General features: G+C 39.6%; 2 protein-coding genes across 7 annotated transcripts in view; both read right to left on the bottom strand.

The window, feature by feature from the left end:
• Positions 1 to 8,782: 8,782 nt before the first annotated feature.
• ARMH2 (armadillo like helical domain containing 2) lies at positions 8,783 to 11,306 on the bottom strand. The gene is made up of 2 exons (XM_041771148.1): positions 11,039 to 11,306; positions 8,783 to 9,210 (listed from the first exon to the last, which is right to left on the bottom strand). The coding sequence occupies exons 1-2, from the start codon at positions 11,304 to 11,306 to the stop codon at positions 8,783 to 8,785; spliced, it is 696 nt and encodes a 231-aa protein (XP_041627082.1).
• A 3,614-nt stretch (positions 11,307 to 14,920) lies between these two features.
• RIPOR2 (RHO family interacting cell polarization regulator 2) overlaps positions 14,921 to 18,017 on the bottom strand; it is a 220,819-nt gene continuing 217,722 nt past the window's right edge. For 5 of the 6 annotated variants that reach the window (XM_041770239.1, XM_041770240.1, XM_041770243.1 and 2 more), the window contains exon 23: positions 14,921 to 16,761. In XM_041770239.1, coding sequence (XP_041626173.1) covers positions 16,661 to 16,761 — 101 coding nt within the window. In that variant the 3' untranslated portion in view covers positions 14,921 to 16,660. The remainder of the gene's footprint in view (positions 16,762 to 18,017) is intronic. The other variant, XM_041770244.1, reaches the window with a different exon arrangement.

The following is an 18,017-nucleotide window of genomic DNA, read 5'->3' as shown; positions in this document are numbered from 1 at the left end:
ATAAATAAAAGCTACTGCTATTAATAAAAGAAAACAAAGGGAAAATTATAGTGACCTTGGGTTTGGCAAAGATTTCTCAAACAGAACACAAAAAGCACAAATTACATAGTAAGTTAAACTTCATAAAAATCAAAAACTTCTCTTTGAAAGACTTAAGGAAAAGACAAGCCATAAACTGAGAGAAAATACTTGCAAAATTTCCAACAAAAGATTTGTATCTATTAATAACTTTTTTTTTTTAAGATTTTATTTATTCATGAGAGAGAGAGAGAGAGAGAGAGAGAGACATACATTAGGCAGAGGGAGGAGAAGCAGGCTCCATACAGGGAGCCTGATGTGGGACTTGATCCTGGGAATCCGGGATCATGCCCTGAGCCAAAGGCAGACGCCTAACCACTGAGCCACCCAGGTGTCCCTAAAGAACTCTTTTAAAGTCAGTAAGTAGATGATCTGGCTTTTAAAATGGGGAAAATTTGGATGCTTTACCAAACGCTGTATACAGTGAACAAGCAAGTGATGTCACTATCCTCAGTCTTTAAGGAAATGCAAATTAAACGTGCAGTGAGCTGCTGCTGACCTATCAGAATGAAATTTGCAAAACAAATACATGACTGTACTGTGGTGACATATTAAGGATATGAAGCAAGTGGATCTCCTGCAGTGCTGGTAGCCCTGTTAAATATTACAAATGCTGTGAAAATGGCCATTTCTTAAAAACACATTCCAAAGGATTCAGCCATTCTACTCCCAGGTATATTTACCTAACAAATAAAAGCAATGTACACAATGAAGACTAGTTTGCAAATTTTCACAGTGATTTCTTTTTTGTTGTTTTGTACAATTTTTTTTATAAAGATTTTATTTATTTGAGAGAGAGTGAGCACAAGCAGTGGGGAGGGGCAGAGGGACAGGCAGACTGCCTGCTGAGCAGGGAGCCCAACATGGGGCTCAGTCCCAGGACTCGAGGATCATAAGGCAGTTGCTTAACCAACTGAGCCGCCCAGGGTAGGGATTCTGCTTCTCCTTCTGTCCCTCCTGCCGCCCTCACTCGTGTGCATGTGTGCGCGTTCTCTCTCTCTATTTTTTAAAAAAATACTGAGAGACAGTATGAGCAGAGGGAGAGGGAGAAACAGGCTCCCCGCAGATCAGGAAGGTGAACATGGGACTTGATCGCAGGACCCCAGAATCATGACCTTAGCTGAAGGCAGATGCTTAACCGACTGAGCCACCCAGGCACCCCAATAAATAAAATCTTTAAAATGTTTTGTGTAAAGCCTAGATTAGGCTGAACTTGTCAATGTATTCTATATGGTCAGCATTACATACTAAAATAGCCAGATGGCTCACAAAAGGGTTTGGAGTAGGGGAAAGTAGATCTCTATTAATACAAATGGATAAATCCTAAATAAAAGGATAGATCTAATGCAGTTAGGTACTGAAAAATAAAACATTATGACAAGTTGGGGTTTAAATCCTAGGGATGTAAGATTGTCTCAGTACACACTTGAAATTCTTCACATTCAAAGGGGGAGAAGGAGAAAGCCCATAATCCTGATAAAACAGAATTGATACAATTTAACAGCTAAGATAGGAAAAGAAATTTTGACTTGATAAAAGCTATGTTCCTAAGCCCAACATAACATGGTAAATGGTTAATGGTGAAGCTTTTAGAAAGAGCTGTAAGGTCACGAACTAGAGAAGAATGGATCACAATTATGAATTCTTTTCAAGGTCTCAGCCTGGTGCAATCAAACCAAATAAAGCTAATTATGGAAGGAAAAAAACTCATTTACATAAGAAAATCCCAAGAGCAAGTAGAAACAAGTGGCCAGATTTTAAAATAACCCTAAATTAATTGCTTTTTTATATGCCAGCATAGACAAGTGTAGAAACTGGGTGTAGTAGGGGGGAGTGGGAAAGAGGGGGAAGGTTGGTGAGGATCTGTGATGAGAAGTACATGTTATTAAGAGATGTGGGATGTGCTGAACCGGTGGCTCACCGCCTTTGGCTTGGGGTGTGATCCTGGAGATCTGGGATCGAGTCCCATGTCAGGCTCCCTGCATGGAGCCTGCTTCTCCCTCTGCTTGTGTCTCTGCCTCTCTCTCTCTGTCATGAATAAATACATAAAATCTTTAAAAAAAGAAATATTAAAAAGAAGATGTGGAAAAGATATTCTAAAAAGTTCTGGAACATGTTGTTACCTCTTCTTGCCTTCCTTAAAGTTCTTTGTAAAAAATAATAGAAATAAATAAATAAGTTAATTAATTAATTAAAAAAATATAACCTAACTCTGTCTACCATGAACAAAAATGGAATTTGCTGGAAGAATATCATGGTCCTGAAGAAGTAGAAACCAGAGTGGCACTGGGGATTCTCTTAACAGAGGTTCATCAGCAGTGTCTAAGTGCTGATTTTCTTCCCTTTCCTGAAATGGCAAGACATAGCCTAGCTCAGTGGGCAAGATAGCTTGGTCGACATTCTCTTAAGACTACATCAAGGGCCAGCTATCCCCTCAAAAGAAATTGAAGTGTCATCAGAAGAATTGATTCTAGTTAGCCAGAATGCAACACATGTCTGCTACACAGCCTCGGGGCCCTTGCAACTTTGCTGTTTATAAAACTGACCCCTACTCACCCTGCCCCCTTCAGGATACTGCAGTTGAATTTTAGGTTTTAGCTAAGTAGGTCATTAGGTGAACCCAGAAGGACAGGAGTTGGCCTGTCAGAGCTCCCGGGGCCTCTGGGTGGGAGAACTCTGAGGTGTGTGTGTTGTATATTTACCAGAGCAGTTCCCCAGCAAGATCATGGAGTTCCATTTACCCACAGCGTAACTTTGTTGACAACAGACCTTCTACTGGCTTTCTTCCCTTCCCTGTTGCTAGTTCCTTATATCATCCAAACACAGTCCCTGCACTCAAAATTCTTAACGCCAGTCAGCTTCTAGAACTCAGAGAGATGTTGGGGAACTATAAGGAGGAACAAAGGAAAATATAAGGAGGAACAAAGGAAAATCAAGTAACAAATTGTTAGAACTTTGGCACACCAGTTTTAAATTAAAAGCTAAGCATGAGGGACACATGGGTGGCTCAGTGTTTGCGCATCTGCTTTGGCTCAGGTCGAGATCCTGAGGTCCTGGGATTGAGTCCTGCATTGGGCTCCCCATATGGAGCCTGCTTCTCCCTCTGCCTATGTCTCTGCCTCTCTCTCTGTCTCTTATGAATAAATAAAATCTTAAAAAAAAAAACAAAACAAAACACACTACCAAGCTTAGAATGAAAATGCCCCCCCAAGGCCTTTATATTACATCTGAGCCTTATATTTCACCACCTTCAACTTCCAGATGTGCCAGAGACCAAAAAAGAATTTGAATACAACAATATAGCTAGGCTGCCTTACAAGCTACACCTCTATAGATCAAATGTTAACCAAAAGCTCTCTAAGCATTGTCAGGAGAGGGGGCTTTAGTAATTCCTGGTAATGCACATGAGTCAAACACAGCCATTTAGCTCCTGTGTCTCCCTAGATCCTATTACACACGATAGTAAACTACAAAAGACATAATCTCACCCTGATGAAGTCACTTAAAAGTCAAGAGAAGCTGAGGGAAAAGTGACAAAGCAGAGCACAGAAAACTTAAAAACAGATGAAAATATAAGCATTGCTAAGCAATCCTTTTCTAGAAATCTATTCCACAGGTACACTCACACATGTGAAATGATCCATATTTAAAATTATTACAACTTTGGGATCCCTGGGTGGGGCAGCGGTTTAGCGCCTGCCTTTGGCCCAGGGTGCGATCCTGGAGACCCGGGATCGAATCCCATGTTGGGCTCCCGGTGCATGGAGCCTGCTTCTCCCTCTGCCTGTGTCTCTGCCTCTCTCTCTCTCTCTCTGTGTGTGACTATCATAAATAAAATTAAAAATTAAAATAAAAAATAAAATTATTACAACTTTAACCTATCAGAAGACTAGGAATTATCTAAATGTCCATGCTTATAAGCCTGGTTTATATAAATTATAGTTCAGTTATACAATTATACTCTGAAGCAGTAGAAAAGAAGAAATTCTTTAACATATAAAACCAAGACTAAGATAAAGTACTGGCATGTACAACAATATTTTTCACAGAACCAGAACAAATTATTCTAAAATTTGTATGGAACTGCAAAAGACTCCGTACAGCCAAAATAATCTTGAGAAAACAGAACAAAGCTGGAAGTATCACAATCCCAGATTACAAGATCTACAACAAAGATGTAGTCATCAAAACAATATGGCACTGGCACAAAAAGACACATAGGTCAGTAGAACACAATAGAGAGCCCAGAAATAAACCCATGCTTTTATGGTCAATCTATGACAGAGGAATTAAGAACATACATTGGGAAAAGACAATCCCTTCTATAAATGATGCTGGGAAAACTGGACAGCTACATGCAAAAGAATGAAACCAGACCACTTTCTTACACCATATGCAAAAATAAAATGGATTAAAGACTTAAATGTGAGACTTGAAGCCATAAAACTTGTAGAAGAAAACAGCCAGTAATTTCTTTGATACCAGCCATAAAAACATTTTTCTAGGTATGTTTCCTGAGGCAAAGGAAACAAAAGCAAAATTATACTATTGGTACTTCACTAAGATAAAAAGCTTCTACACAATTAAAGAAACCATTAACAAACAAAGGCAACCTAATGAATGGGAGAAGATATTTGCAAATGATATACCCAATAGAGTTGATACTTAAAATCTATAAAGAAGTTCTATAACTCAACACCAAAAAGCCAAATAATCCAATTAATAAATGGGGAGAGGACCTGAATAGACATTTTTCCAAAGAAAACATACAAATGGCCAACAGATACATGAAAAGATGCTCAACATTGCTAATCATCAGAGAAATGCAAATTAAAGTCACAATGAGACATCACTTTACATTTGTCAGAATGGCTAAAATAAACACAAGAAATAAGTGTTGGTGAGGATGTGGAGAAAAAGACAACTGTGTAGTGTTGATGGGAATATAAATTGATGTAGTCACCCTGGGAAACAGTATGGAGGCTCCTCAAAAAGTCAAAAATAGAACTACCCTATGATCCAGCAATTCCACTACTGGATATTTACCCAAAGAAGACAAAAACACTAATTTGAAAAGGCATAGGCATCCCTATGTTTATTGTAGCATTATCTACAATAGCCAGGATATGGAAGCAACCCAAGTGTCTCTAGATAAATAAGTGGATAAAGAAGATGATATAGGTAGATATAGAAGATGTGGTATAGCTAAAAAGGTAGATATAAGTGTGTAAAGATGTGAGAGATATATATTGTGTTATATATAGGTATATATTCCACTACATTATATTTCACATATAATGGAATATTGTTTAGCCATAAAAAAAAAAAAACTGTTGCCATTGGCAACAACATAGATGGACCTACTAGAAGGTATAATGTTAATAAGTCAGAGAAGGACAATTACCATATGATTTCACTCATACGGAATTTAAGAAACAAATGAAACAAAGAGACAAACACAAAAACAGACTTTTAAATAAAGAGAACACACTGGTGGTTGCCAAAGGGAAGGTGGGGGAGAATGGGTGAAACAGATAAAGGGGATTCAGAGGACACTTAATTGTGATGAGCACCAAGTAATGTATCGAACTAATAATGAATCATTACATTGTATACCTGAAACTAATATAACACTGTATGTTAATTATTCTTCAGTTTAAAAAAGTAAACACTGGGATAAAAACTATTAGTGTAAATTAAATGTTACTATGTATTAAAACAAAAAAGACTAAAAAAATAAAACAAGACTAAAGAAAGGGATATAGGTATATTTTCTTGGATATAGACAGAACACCTCTGGAAAGTATAGAAGAAGCTGCTACTTTTCTAAATCTGGCGTTTCCTTCGAGGAGGGCGAAGCTCCAAGATGGTACCACTCCTGGTTTCAGCAGAGGTGAATGACTTCACTGACTGAGGCTTTGGGGAAAATAAATGGAATGTGTTCAGCTTCGTTCTTTCCTTCTGAGGAGCGAGGGCTTTGATGTGCTCTGCTGCTCTTCCAGGGTCGAGGCAGGCTTCATGTCATATGATCATTCAAGAAGAATAAACACATCGCTGGACATGGAAGATCTCCAAAAATTTACTTCCTAATAATTCTTCCTGAGACTAGTGGAAAACTTGCTCCAGATTGAAATGGGGGTGTGAAGCAGAAAAAGGAAAGAAACAATAGTATAGCGGAAACATAGGGGTCCAATGGGGGAGGACCCATTGGAGGGGGGATTCCTGGGTGTTGGAGGGAAACCCTAAAATATTTGTTGGCCATGTGGCAGGTGCAGATCGGAACAAGAACATAGTGGGCTGCATGATGGGCTACTTCCAGAGGGAACCAGAGAGGACTATTAATGTGAAACTCTTGAGAGTACTGGAACAGCTACAGGGAGTGGGGATGGATTAGTGAAGCTAAAGTAACAAAACAAGGGAACGAGACTCCAGGGAAAACAGAGTTGTATGAGGAAGGAAATCATATTACATGATAACTCAGCCATGAAAAATATTAGAGTATTCCTATTTGTTTTAATTAACAAGTTACATAATAATTAACAATGACATAGTTAATGCATTTTTCAATGATGGCATGATTATACTAAGGAGAAGGAAGGGGACACCTGGGTGGCTCAGCGGTTGGGTGTCGGCCTTTGGGTCAGGGCGTGATCCCGGAGTCCATGATTGAGTTCCACATCGGGCTCCCTGCATGGAGCCTGCTTCTCCCTCTGCCTGTGTCTCTGCCTCTCCCTCTGTGTCTCTCATGAATAAGTAAATAAATCTTAAAAAAAAGAAAAAAAGAGCAAAGGAGGGCATGTGGACACAGACAAGGGACAGGGTTAGAACACTACGTCCTTATCTGTCATATTAAGAAGTAAAGGGGAGAGGGATCCCTGGGTGGCTCAGCGGTTTAGCCCCTGCCTTCCGCCCAGGGCGTGATCCTGGAGTCCCAGGATGGAGTCCCACGTCAGGCTGCCTGCATGGAGCCTGCTTCTCCCTCTGCCTGTGTCTCTGCCTCTCTCTCTCTCTCTCATGAATAAATCTTTAAAAAAAAAGGGCGGGGGGGGGAATACCTAAAATTGAAAAGAAATAAAAATTAGCAATGTATAAGGGGCACCTGGGTAGGTCAGTTGGTAAAGCATCTGCTCAAGTCAATGATCTCAGGGTCCTGGGATCGAGCCCTAAGTTGGGTTCCCTGCTCAGAGGGGGAATATGCTTCTCACTCTCTTTTTACCCCTCCGCCACTTGTGCTTTCTCTTTCTCATATATAGAAATCGTTTTCTTAAAAACAGAAATTAGAGACCTTGCCTGCACCTACCCTGAGCCAGTGGCTCTACTCACCCTGCATCCAGTGAGGTGCACCACGTACCTGATGCAGAGTGGACATGGGCAGAGTGATGGTGGCGGCCAGGCTTGGACTGGGGGCTGCTACTTCTGGCGCTGCTCCTACCCATGCAGGTTTATTCAAATCAAGCAATTTGTAAGGCTTGCAAATAACTCCTCCCCCAGTATGGAGTACCTTGACTGCCCCACATCCAGCTAACCCCACCCTCAGGCAAGCTGGTGGTGCTCTGCTGTCAACAGCCAGTTTCTTCGTTTGGTTTTAAATATTTATTTATTCATGAGAGACACAGAGAAGGGGGCAGAGACACAGGCAGAGGGAGAAGCAGGCTTCCCTGCAGGGAGCCTGATGTGGGACTCAGTCCCAGGACCCTGGGATCATGACCTGAGCCAAAGGTAGATGATCAACCACTGAGCCACCCAGGTGCCCCAAAAGTTTTACATTGTTGAGCTACCACTGTTTCTTGGGAACTGAACTCTTTCCTCTGAGGCTTTGAATTTGACATTGCATTTGATTTTTTATATAGTAATTGACATGTGCGAGGGCAATGATGGATTGGAACCTACCCCAGATGGAAGCATAATAAATTTTGCTTCTATGCTTATTACTCATTCCCATTCAACAAGAGTGCCAGATTCACTTTGCTAAACTGACTGCAAAGGGTAGAAGTATGTTTACTTCAACTAATTTCAAAATGCTTATTTCTGCGTATGTTGAATACTTTTTACAATTAAAAAAAAAGATCAGTTTTGAAGGTAAAATTGACAAATCTTGGAACTAAAAAGGCAAAATATATGTAGGAGCCAAAATTGGAAATCAAGTATTGGGGAAGTGAAGACTGGAAGCTTGCTTACATTACATTCGGAAGAAGTTTTATATACTCTTTCTGCAAATGCTGGATTTTTTTTCTTTTTATTAAACTCTGAATCAGAATAGTCACATTTGGAATCCTTTCTGTTTAGTCAATATTTTTAGATAGTTAGAACCTTGTTCTCAGCCTAAAGTGGGCTTGGTTCTGGAGAGTAAATCTTTTCACAATTGCCTAGATGCACAGAAAGCTTTTTATTTTTATTTATTTATTTATTATTCATTCATTCATTTACAAGAGACAGAGAGAGAGGCAGAGACATAGGCATAGGGCGAAGCAGGTGCCCTATGGGGAGCTGAATGCGGGACTTGAGCCCAGGACCCCAGGATCACAACCTGAGTCAAAGGCAGATACTCAACCACTGAGCCACCCAGGTGTTCCCTACATAGAATTTCTTAACTATCTAAAAGAAAACACTGAAAAGTACCATTTCAACTTTTTTATTATTTCTTTCCATTTCAGGCTAAAGCAGTGGGATAAACAGCCGCACCAGGTAGCTGCATTTAGAAAAATTAATTCCTGTGAAATCCAATTAGGAAATACAGTACCTCTGCATAATTCTCAGGCCACCCAGACCAATTCTCGGTTGTCAAAATTTGCAAGTGATATTTTAGAGTAGTGTACTCTTTAAGCTCCTTCATGCAAGGCAAGTTATTGCATGTCATGACAGAGAGAACGTAACAAGTCCAAAATTTAACGAGGAGGTTGCTGTTTATTTCACTTTTGATGGTAGAATCAAATCTGTCCTCAAGAATCTCAACAAGAATAGGAATAAACTTCAAACGCTTGGCTTTTTTCTGGCTGACAGGGTTTAAGTAACACCAACTGGCTATACCCTGGAGCAGCAAGATCTTCGCTTTGGGTGCCATTGGGTGATTTTGCAACAAGTGAGGTACTTCTTTCATGTACTTAGCTACAAATTTCCCAGTGGTTGGTCCTCCTAGAAAACAAGTATTTGCATTTCAGAAGTATTTGGTCTATCTAGGAGCTAGTGACATTTGAGTGCTGATGTATCTATATTCTTTTTGTTGTCTAATAACACTTGAATACTCAGAATTGTCTTTTTCTTTTTCTCTTCCCTGGTGTGTTGCTGTAAACTTGAAAAAGTGTGTTGATAAGCAAAAAATATGCCACACGCTGGCAGTTCCCTGCCTGCTAAAGTCTCCTCCCAGGTTCCTTTATTCAAGCACCTAGGCGTCAATATGTCAAGGTGAATAAGACCGTCTGTGCTCCCTCATGGTCTCATTCCTGATTCTGTGTTTCCAGGATGTGAAAAATGCCAGAGATTAGGCCAAAGGAAAAGAAAACTCAAAGGCCGCCCTGCAAAGCCATGGTCTGATTGAAAAAAAAAAAAAAAAAAAAAAGAGGTTTTTTTATGAGTGGTTGTCCAGTGCTATCCTGTTCTCTCTGGTTTCTCATTTATCAGCCCTATTTTTGCAGATCTGGGACACACATGACCTTACAAGATTTTCCTTGCATTGATTACTGACCCAACCAGGTCCTAGAAGCTACTTTCATTATATACTTGAACCCCAGATTTCCCTAGTTCAAATCTCAAACCCCAAGAAGGTACTAGCCAAGAAAACATTGGATGAAGAGTATTTAGACAGTGAGGAGTAACTGGCATGGTTGGCCAGATTCCAGCCACTGAAGTTTTGATCTGGCTTGGAATTCACTTATTGGCACTACCGCAGTCCCACAGGTTAGAGGATATTCTAGCCAACAGCTTTCCCTGAATCCTGGGCATAAGCTCTTCCCTGCCTTCCACCCATATTACTAAGGCTACATAACATGCAGTTAAGGAATTCTGACCCTTTTATAAATAGCTAGCTTTCCCCCAAATGATGAAAAAAGCTATACAGGGAACTGGCCTTCTCAAGTGGTGGGTGCTGTTTACCCTTCCTTCACATGAGAGTCTCCTGACTTCTAGCTTTATGCCAATGGTTCTCCCTCATTCTGGCACCTAGGACCCCTTGGTCCTTGAAAACGGTAAATGTTTTCTCTCATGGACACCACTTGAAAAATTTAGTCTATCAAACTCCATCTAAGGTAACTCATTTTTCCATTAAAAAAGTGCTCAGTCTTATCTATGATACTTAGAGCTACTAGCCAGAGCTTCTGATCAAGAGACATGTTGTTGCAGATTATCTATAAACTTTTATTGTATATCCTGAAATTTATTAGAAAAAAGAGTGGAGTGAGTTTACACCTGACAATCACTAGAGTGGCATGTGTTTAAGCAGTTTACCATTTGACTTTCTGGCTGAATATCCATTAACAGCTGCTTTTCCCTGATGTACTGAGTATCTTTCCTAGTAGGTGTTTTAATAGCATAAGCTTTTAATTGATTTTTTCTAAGGCAGCTTCTGTGGGACACATTTTTACAAGGTAAAATATCAAGTAGTTCTACTCTGTGTTGACATCATATTACTGGGTTGGAGTTACATCAATTCAGTATAGATTCTTTGATTTTTTTTTAACATATTAATGAGAACTTTGTTAGACAATTTCAGCATATATGGTTTTAATGAATAAAAGTGAGAAAATCCTTAGTCCTTTATTTGATGGACTTACTCTTTCAAAAGGTGAGATCCTCGAGAAAATGGTAAATATCTTTGGTGGTACAAAGATAAAGAACTAAGGATTTGGGTGAAGGAAATGTTACTGGAATCTTAAGACCAGAGCTATGAAAATCACTAACTTACAGAGTGATGATAAGCAAAAATATTTCGAAAGACCTATGTCAGCATGACTGGTTGAGTCAGTACCTGTAAAGGATAGTAGTCCCATTCTATTTGCAGCTTGAGCCCTCTTCTCAATGGCTAGAGACTCATTCTTCAATAAACGGCCAAGCACCACAATTTTTTCCTTGTGAGAAATAGTCTCAGCTAAAGGGATATCTTCTTCCTCTTCATTCTTAATGAAAAAGCGTTTAACAGTGACATTCCAGAACTTCTGGGAGCGCCTATACAGCCCCGCAAAATACTGGTGAATCTGAGTACAAAATTGCATAAAGTAAGCACAGGCCTTAGCCATTGTGTGAAAAAGGCCAGTGGGTGGTGCGTCAGTTCCACTTCTGTTCTGGCAGCAACTGAAATGATTAGTCAAGAACTCTGGAATGCATCACTTAGCAACACTGGAATGGAATACACAAATCAGGGGAAGCATGGATGCCTTCATTCTTCAGGCTGGTGGCATGGAAGGTATTCTACAATTCCAGCTAAACCAAGTCTACTTTCATTTCTCTGGTGCATAGAACCTCGACTTAGACCAAATTGGTTTCTCCTCACGCACACTAGGTGCATTTCTGCCTTTGCACCTTTGCTTGGGCAGCGCCGGCTAGGAACTTTCCTGTTTTACTTTGCTTATTCCAACACCTACTAAGCTTCCTTCCATAGTTCCATGCCTATTTTGCTTGTCATGTAATCAGACTTTTTCTTCGCATCATTGATTTCCTATGTTGATCCCATTTTGCTGATAAGATAGAGGCAGGCAAAAGGACACTTGCACAAAAACTGTCTTTGTTGTAACCCAGCTACAACCTGATCTCCAAACACATTCAGTTATCAACTTGATAGCCTCCATATGGATGTGCACACGTACCCTGACTGCCCTATTATGGACACCTTCTCTGTTCATGCAGTACATTTCAACAACCCCTTGGCCCACTCAGGAAGATTGTTCCACAGTTCTCTTGCCTTAACTAATTTATTCCATTTTAACTGGATTGTTTGCATCCAGTTGGCCAGCATCCTGCCTCCAGCATGCCGTACTTTTTCTCATTAAAAAATAAAACACTTTTTTGACCTCATACCATCCCTCCACTGAGTTATCGCTCTGCTCCCCTTTATACAAAAACTCTTCAAAGAGTTGCCATCCTCACCATTCAAGTATTCTTCCATCCTCTCTTGGATGTACTCTAAAGAGAGATTTCAAACCCATGAATCTACTAGGATTACTCATCAGGGTCACTGATGACTTTCATTCTGCTGAATCCAATTCTCGGTCTTCAGCATTTGATATTTTTCCTTTGAAACACTTTTTTTTTTGCCTAACTTCTAAGCTGTCATACTTGATTTTTCTTCAGCTTGCCACCCTCCATTTTCTGTTGCTGGTTCCACATCTTTATGATCTCTAAATTCTGGAGTGTCCCAAGGCTCAGGCCTTCTAGCTCCACTTTGTTTCGATCTATACTTCCTAGATAAAATAAACCAGTCTCGTGGCTTTCAGTATCATTCATATGCTGATGACTTCCAGTTACGTAAACATTTTTAAAAATTAATATTAATTTTTTAAAGATTTTATTTATTTGACAGAGTGACAGAGCGTAAGTGAAGAGAGGAAGAAGTAGAGTCCTCACTGAGCGGGGAGCCCAATGCGGAGCTCGATCCCAGGACCCTGAGATCATGACCTGAGCTAAAGGTAGACACAACTAACAGGATCACCCAGGCACCCATAAACATTTTAAAGTATCTCTACACCCAATGTGTGGCTCAAATTCACAACCCTGAGATCAAGAGCTGCATGTTCCATCAACTGAGCCAGCCAAGTGCCCCCCCCCCCAATTTTATTTTTAACTGGATTTCTCACCTGATCTCCAAACACATTCAGTTATCAACTTGATAGCCTCCATATGGATGTCTAAGAGGCTTCTCAAATGTAACATGTCTGAATCAGAGTTCTTGGTCTTCTCCCCTAAGCCTACTGCTGCTCTGTTTCTCTTGTCTTGGAAGATGGCTCCCCATCCTTCCAATTGTCCAGGTTGAAATTTTTGGATTCGCCCTTGGCTTTTATCTGTCTCACATTTCATTTCCAACTAATCAACAAGGCTCTATTTTCAAAGGCGAAATTTGGATGCCCTGTCCAAATATGGGATCTTCTACAAAGTGTACATTCTGTACTCTTCAAATATATCAAGGTATGAAAGCTTAAGAGGAAAGGGTGTGTGTGGCTACTGTTCTAGATTAAAAGAGCCCGAAGAGGGATCCCTGGGTGGCGCAGCGATTTGGCGCCTGCCTTTGGCCCAGGGCGCGATCCTGGAGACCCGGGATCGAATCAGGCTCCCGGTGCATGGAGCCTGCTTCTCCCTCTGCCTATGTCTCTGCATCTCTCTCTCTCTCTCTGTGTGACCATCATAAATAATAAATTAAAAAAAAATAAAAAAAAATAAAAGAGCTCGAAGAGATATGACAATTATATATGTATTCCATGGTGGGAACCGTGCATCCATACATGTATGCATACACGTATGTGGGCATGTATGTATGTGTTCTAAAACACATTAGAGGGACAGTTGGGGAAACACAGACATGCATCATCCAGCTGTGGCAGCCACACGTGACTTTGGAGCACTTGAAATGTGACTAGTCTGAACTGATGTGTGCTGTAAGTGTAAACTACATCCTAGATTTCAAAGACTTAGTATGAAAAAAAAGAACACAACATACCATATTACTAATTTTTGTATTGATTACAAGTTGAAGTATTTTGGATATATTAGATTAAATTAAAAAAAATCACTAAAATTATCCTTCCCTATTCTTTGTGCTTCTTAAAATGTGGCTACTAGAAAATCTAAAACCCCAAGCATGGCTCCTTTTCAAGGGCATTGTGCTTGGAATTACCTTGGCAGAGTTACCTCTGCTTAGAATATTTATCCCAGAGGTATCCCCCGTGGTTCACCCTGTCAGTTCCTCCCGTCATTGCTCAAATGTAATTTTCTATCAGGTCTTCCCTGACCCCACTCTTCAAACTTTGACCTTTGTCCTGTCACTTGTCTCATGCCTAACCTGGTATACAATTAGGATTGCCTTCTATGTCTTGTTGTCTCCCCTCACCAGAATACAAGACTTGTTGAGGGCAGAGATTTTTATGCTTTTGTGTTTTCTTCACTGCTGATCTGCAGGGCAGAGTACAGACCCTGGCATACACCTTATTCATAGTTAATATGAAAAAAAATTACTTCTTGCATAAATGAGAAATTAGACATGTAGTTTTTAGCAGACAATCATTCCCCACACCAAGTATACATAGAAATTTCTCAAAGTCAAGATATTATTTATTTAATAAGAAATATTGTCTCTGGGAAAATTTCAGGGATAAAAATCTGTATTTTTCTATTTGACTACTTTGCTTTTCGGAGATAGTGAGAAGTGCTGGTGCTTTCTGCTGAATCGGGGTTTACAATTTTACTTTATAATTTTGCAAAGTAAGGAAGGCAATTCATTTAAACAGTATAGCAATGAACCTTGTAGGAAAATTTTTTTTCCTGTTGATCCACTAAAAGCCATCACTGGTATTTAAATCAGTTGGTGAATACTTAAACTCACAGTTGACTGGGAGGGAACCCCCGTGATGATGCTGGTGGGGTACGGGCTTGGAACACACACAAATAAATGTGGACTCTTATCCTCAGGGTGCTCATAGTCTCTGCTCATAGACAACACAATTCTGAAACACAGCTCTTTTTTCTCCAGTTAGCTTTACAACAAATCTGAGAGGTAAATATTATTATCCTCATTTATAAGTGAAGAAGTTTCAGGATAAGAATAAATTCAGGTTGAGAATGAGGCATACTGGGTTGTAGAAATGCCAGCTTAAGAAAAGCATGGGAAAAACACGGAGCAGACTCTGCACATGATACTAATAATTCAAAAATAATTTTTATTTTAACACATGATTGAAAGAGTGATGGATACAAATGCCACAAAACTAAAAGCACCCCATTGAGCAAAAATAAAATACAGAAATGAATACAAAAGATATGGAATTACTCATGCAATATTCAAAATATCAAAAAAAGCAACAACAAGCCAAACAAAAAATTCTGTAACATTTGTGATTTGACCTTCTATAAAAAGAATCATTTCAACCTTTTAACATAGACTATAGACTATACATACTAACTATAGACTGTACAATGTACCTTTAAAATGAAGGTTATATGCATATATATAATATTTATAAATATACATACATATATATATACATTATAACTTCACAGTTGAAGGAATTATTTGCCAGGAAGCCTGGAAAACAATCTTTACTTTTTTTTTTAAATTTTAAGTAGGCTTCTTGCCCAATGTGGGGCTCAAACTCATGACCCTGGAATCAAGAGTCGTATACTCTACCAACCAAGCCAACCAGGTGCCCCAACAATTTTTACTTTAAAGTGAAATATGAATTGTTTTTAAAGGTCTTGCTAAATGTAAATATTTAAAATGACACCTAAATGATATTTTATACAAATACATCCAGAATACAGTTGATACTCCACAGTTTAAATAACACTCACACATATTATTTTGATATCTTGGCATATTCCACCTTGTATACTCTTAAGAGGAAGAAAAGCTATTGAGTGGTCTTGTACTTGATTTAGTGGACTTGAGACCCTGATAGGGAAGCAATAAAGGAAACTGTTGTTTTAACCATTTGGCCAAGAGATCCCACCCAGTGATGAATGATTTCTCTGAGGGGTAGTAACAGTCCTTGGGGCATTCTTCTTCTTCCTAATCTCATGGTAATTCCTGTGGAAGCAAGGACCACTTGTTATGTCCTTCTGCTCCTGCCCCATTAAGAGTCATCTTCCAACTTCCAAGCTCTTCTACTTCAAAGAGCATCACAGCTTTCTGAATCCTTGACTTTTGGTTTTGATTTGTCTTAGCAGCAAAATACCTCTATTGTAAAAGTATCATAAGAAAAATGGCTCTAGTTTAAAAAAAGTTTAAACTTTGATTTTTTTTTTTTTTTTTTTTTTTTAGGGCTATAGTCTTAAAAAGGTAGTTCTCAGTCATTTACCTGTCTTTTAACCCTCATGGAAACATGCTTCTGAAATTTCCAGGATGGAGAAAAGAAACAAAGGAAGTCGCGGAGGTTTGAAAAAAAATGACATTAAAAGATAAACTAAACTCTCACAATGTGTCACTTTACCAAGTTCTGCAGGCAAACTTTTATTTGAAGAAATTCTTTTTTTGTGCTTTGCATGAAGGTAAAATTAGGTAGTTAAATGGGGCCACTCAACCCTGAGAACACGATAGAGAAAAACTGCAAGGTGTATAATAGTCGTCAAAGTATCACGTGACTATTTTAGGCTTAAAGAAGAACTTTCAAAAAAGTACAAAGATGGCTATTTTAAAATTCCATACATATGAGATAAGATGGATGGACTCTTTTACTAAGTACTGTCAGACGCAAGCGACAGTGTAATCTACAGAGTAATAGGTAGTCCTATTCTAATGGCCAAAGGAAGAGTAGATATCCTATCTATAACAGGTTACATTTCCGGACAACCTCAATGGAACTCTTCAAGTTTTAAGCATTCCAGCTCAATCCCAGCACCATCTCGATGAACAGGGCCATTTATTAAGACAACCGTTAGGGAGAGTTCATTAAAAGGCTGTAGCAACTTCAGTTCCATGACGTCCTCCAACGTGAACACAGTCTCGAGGAAACTTGTCCAGCTGTTCATACGCCAGCCTCCCGTCTTCTCCTGCATACAGAACATCCAAAATGAACAGCAGTTGAAACCGAAGTTTCTTATTCATCACTCAGGATAATAATACTGGTTGTTGGGGGAGAGATTGTTGTGTTTTGCTAATGTTGACTTTAGGTAAGGACATCATCTTCCGTTATTCTTTTTTTTTTAAAAAATATTTTATTTATTTATTCATGAGACACACAGACTGAGAGAGAGAGGCAGAGACACAGGCAGAGGGAGAAGCAGGCTCCATGCAGAGAGCCTGATGCGGGAATTGATTCCGGGACTCCAGGATCATGCCCTGGGCCTAAGGCAGGTGCTAAACCACTGAGCCACCCAGGGATCCCCTATCTTCCGTTATTCTTAATTATGTTGCTTTCTAGGCAATGTTTAAACAATCAAGAATTTCCTTTATATCTTTAAAAAAACTCCAACATAGTTAACGTACAGTGTTGTACTAGTTTCAGCTGTACAATATAGTGATTCAACAATTCTATACATTACCCAGTGCTCATCACGATCAGTGTCCTCTTAATCCCCTTCACCTCTCACCTCCCACACCTGCCCTCTGGTGACCAGCAGGTTGTTCTTTATAGTTCAGTCTGCTTTTTGGTTTGTTTCTTTTTTCCTTTGTAGAAGAACCAGGAACTTTTCAGTTAATGCCAGAGACTATAAGGATGTCAAGAGTATGAAACAGTAGAAGTCCTACGGGCATTTGATTGCGATAATTTCACATAATAGATTTCTTCCTGAGAAATCATATGGATTATATTTTATGTATCTTAGGGATTTCAGCATGACTGGCCCTTGACTTCAAAGCATTGAACTTCGACATGGTTTTTATTTTTTTACATTATATATTGGCATATCTATTTTTTTTAAAGATTTATATATTTATGAGAGACACAGAGAGAGACAGAGGCAGAAGCAGAGACACACAGGCAGAGGGAAAAGCAGGCTCCATGCCAGGAGCCCAATGCGGGTCTTGATCCCGGGTCTCCAGGATCGCACCCTGGGCCAAAGGCAGGCGCCAAACCGCTGAGCCACCCAGGGATCCCCGGCATATCTTTTTTTTTTTTTTTTTAAGATTTTATTTGGGCAGCCCGGGTGGCTCAGCGGTTTAGCGCCACCTTCAGCCCAGGGCGTGATCCTGGAGACCCGGGATTGAGTCCCATGTCAGGCTCCCTGCATGGAGCTTGCTTCTCCCTCTGCCTGTGTGTCTCTGCCTCTCTATGTATGTGTCTCTCATGAGTAAATAAATAAAAAAA

This window comes from Vulpes lagopus, chromosome 10 (assembly GCF_018345385.1).
Source record: "Vulpes lagopus strain Blue_001 chromosome 10, ASM1834538v1, whole genome shotgun sequence".
Classification (NCBI taxonomy): domain Eukaryota; kingdom Metazoa; phylum Chordata; class Mammalia; order Carnivora; family Canidae; genus Vulpes; species Vulpes lagopus.
Note: the sequence above shows the minus strand (reverse complement) of the source record. Positions and strands in the feature narration are given on the sequence as shown.

Coding starts and splice junctions, on each gene's coding strand:
- ARMH2 (XM_041771148.1), bottom strand. CDS start 11,306: ATGGCTAAGGCCTGTGCTTACTTTATGCAATTTTGTACTCAGATTCAC. Junction 9,211..11,038: donor GGGACTACTATCCTTTACAG/GTACTGACTCAA, acceptor CTTGTTTTCTAG/GAGGACCAACCACTGGGAAA.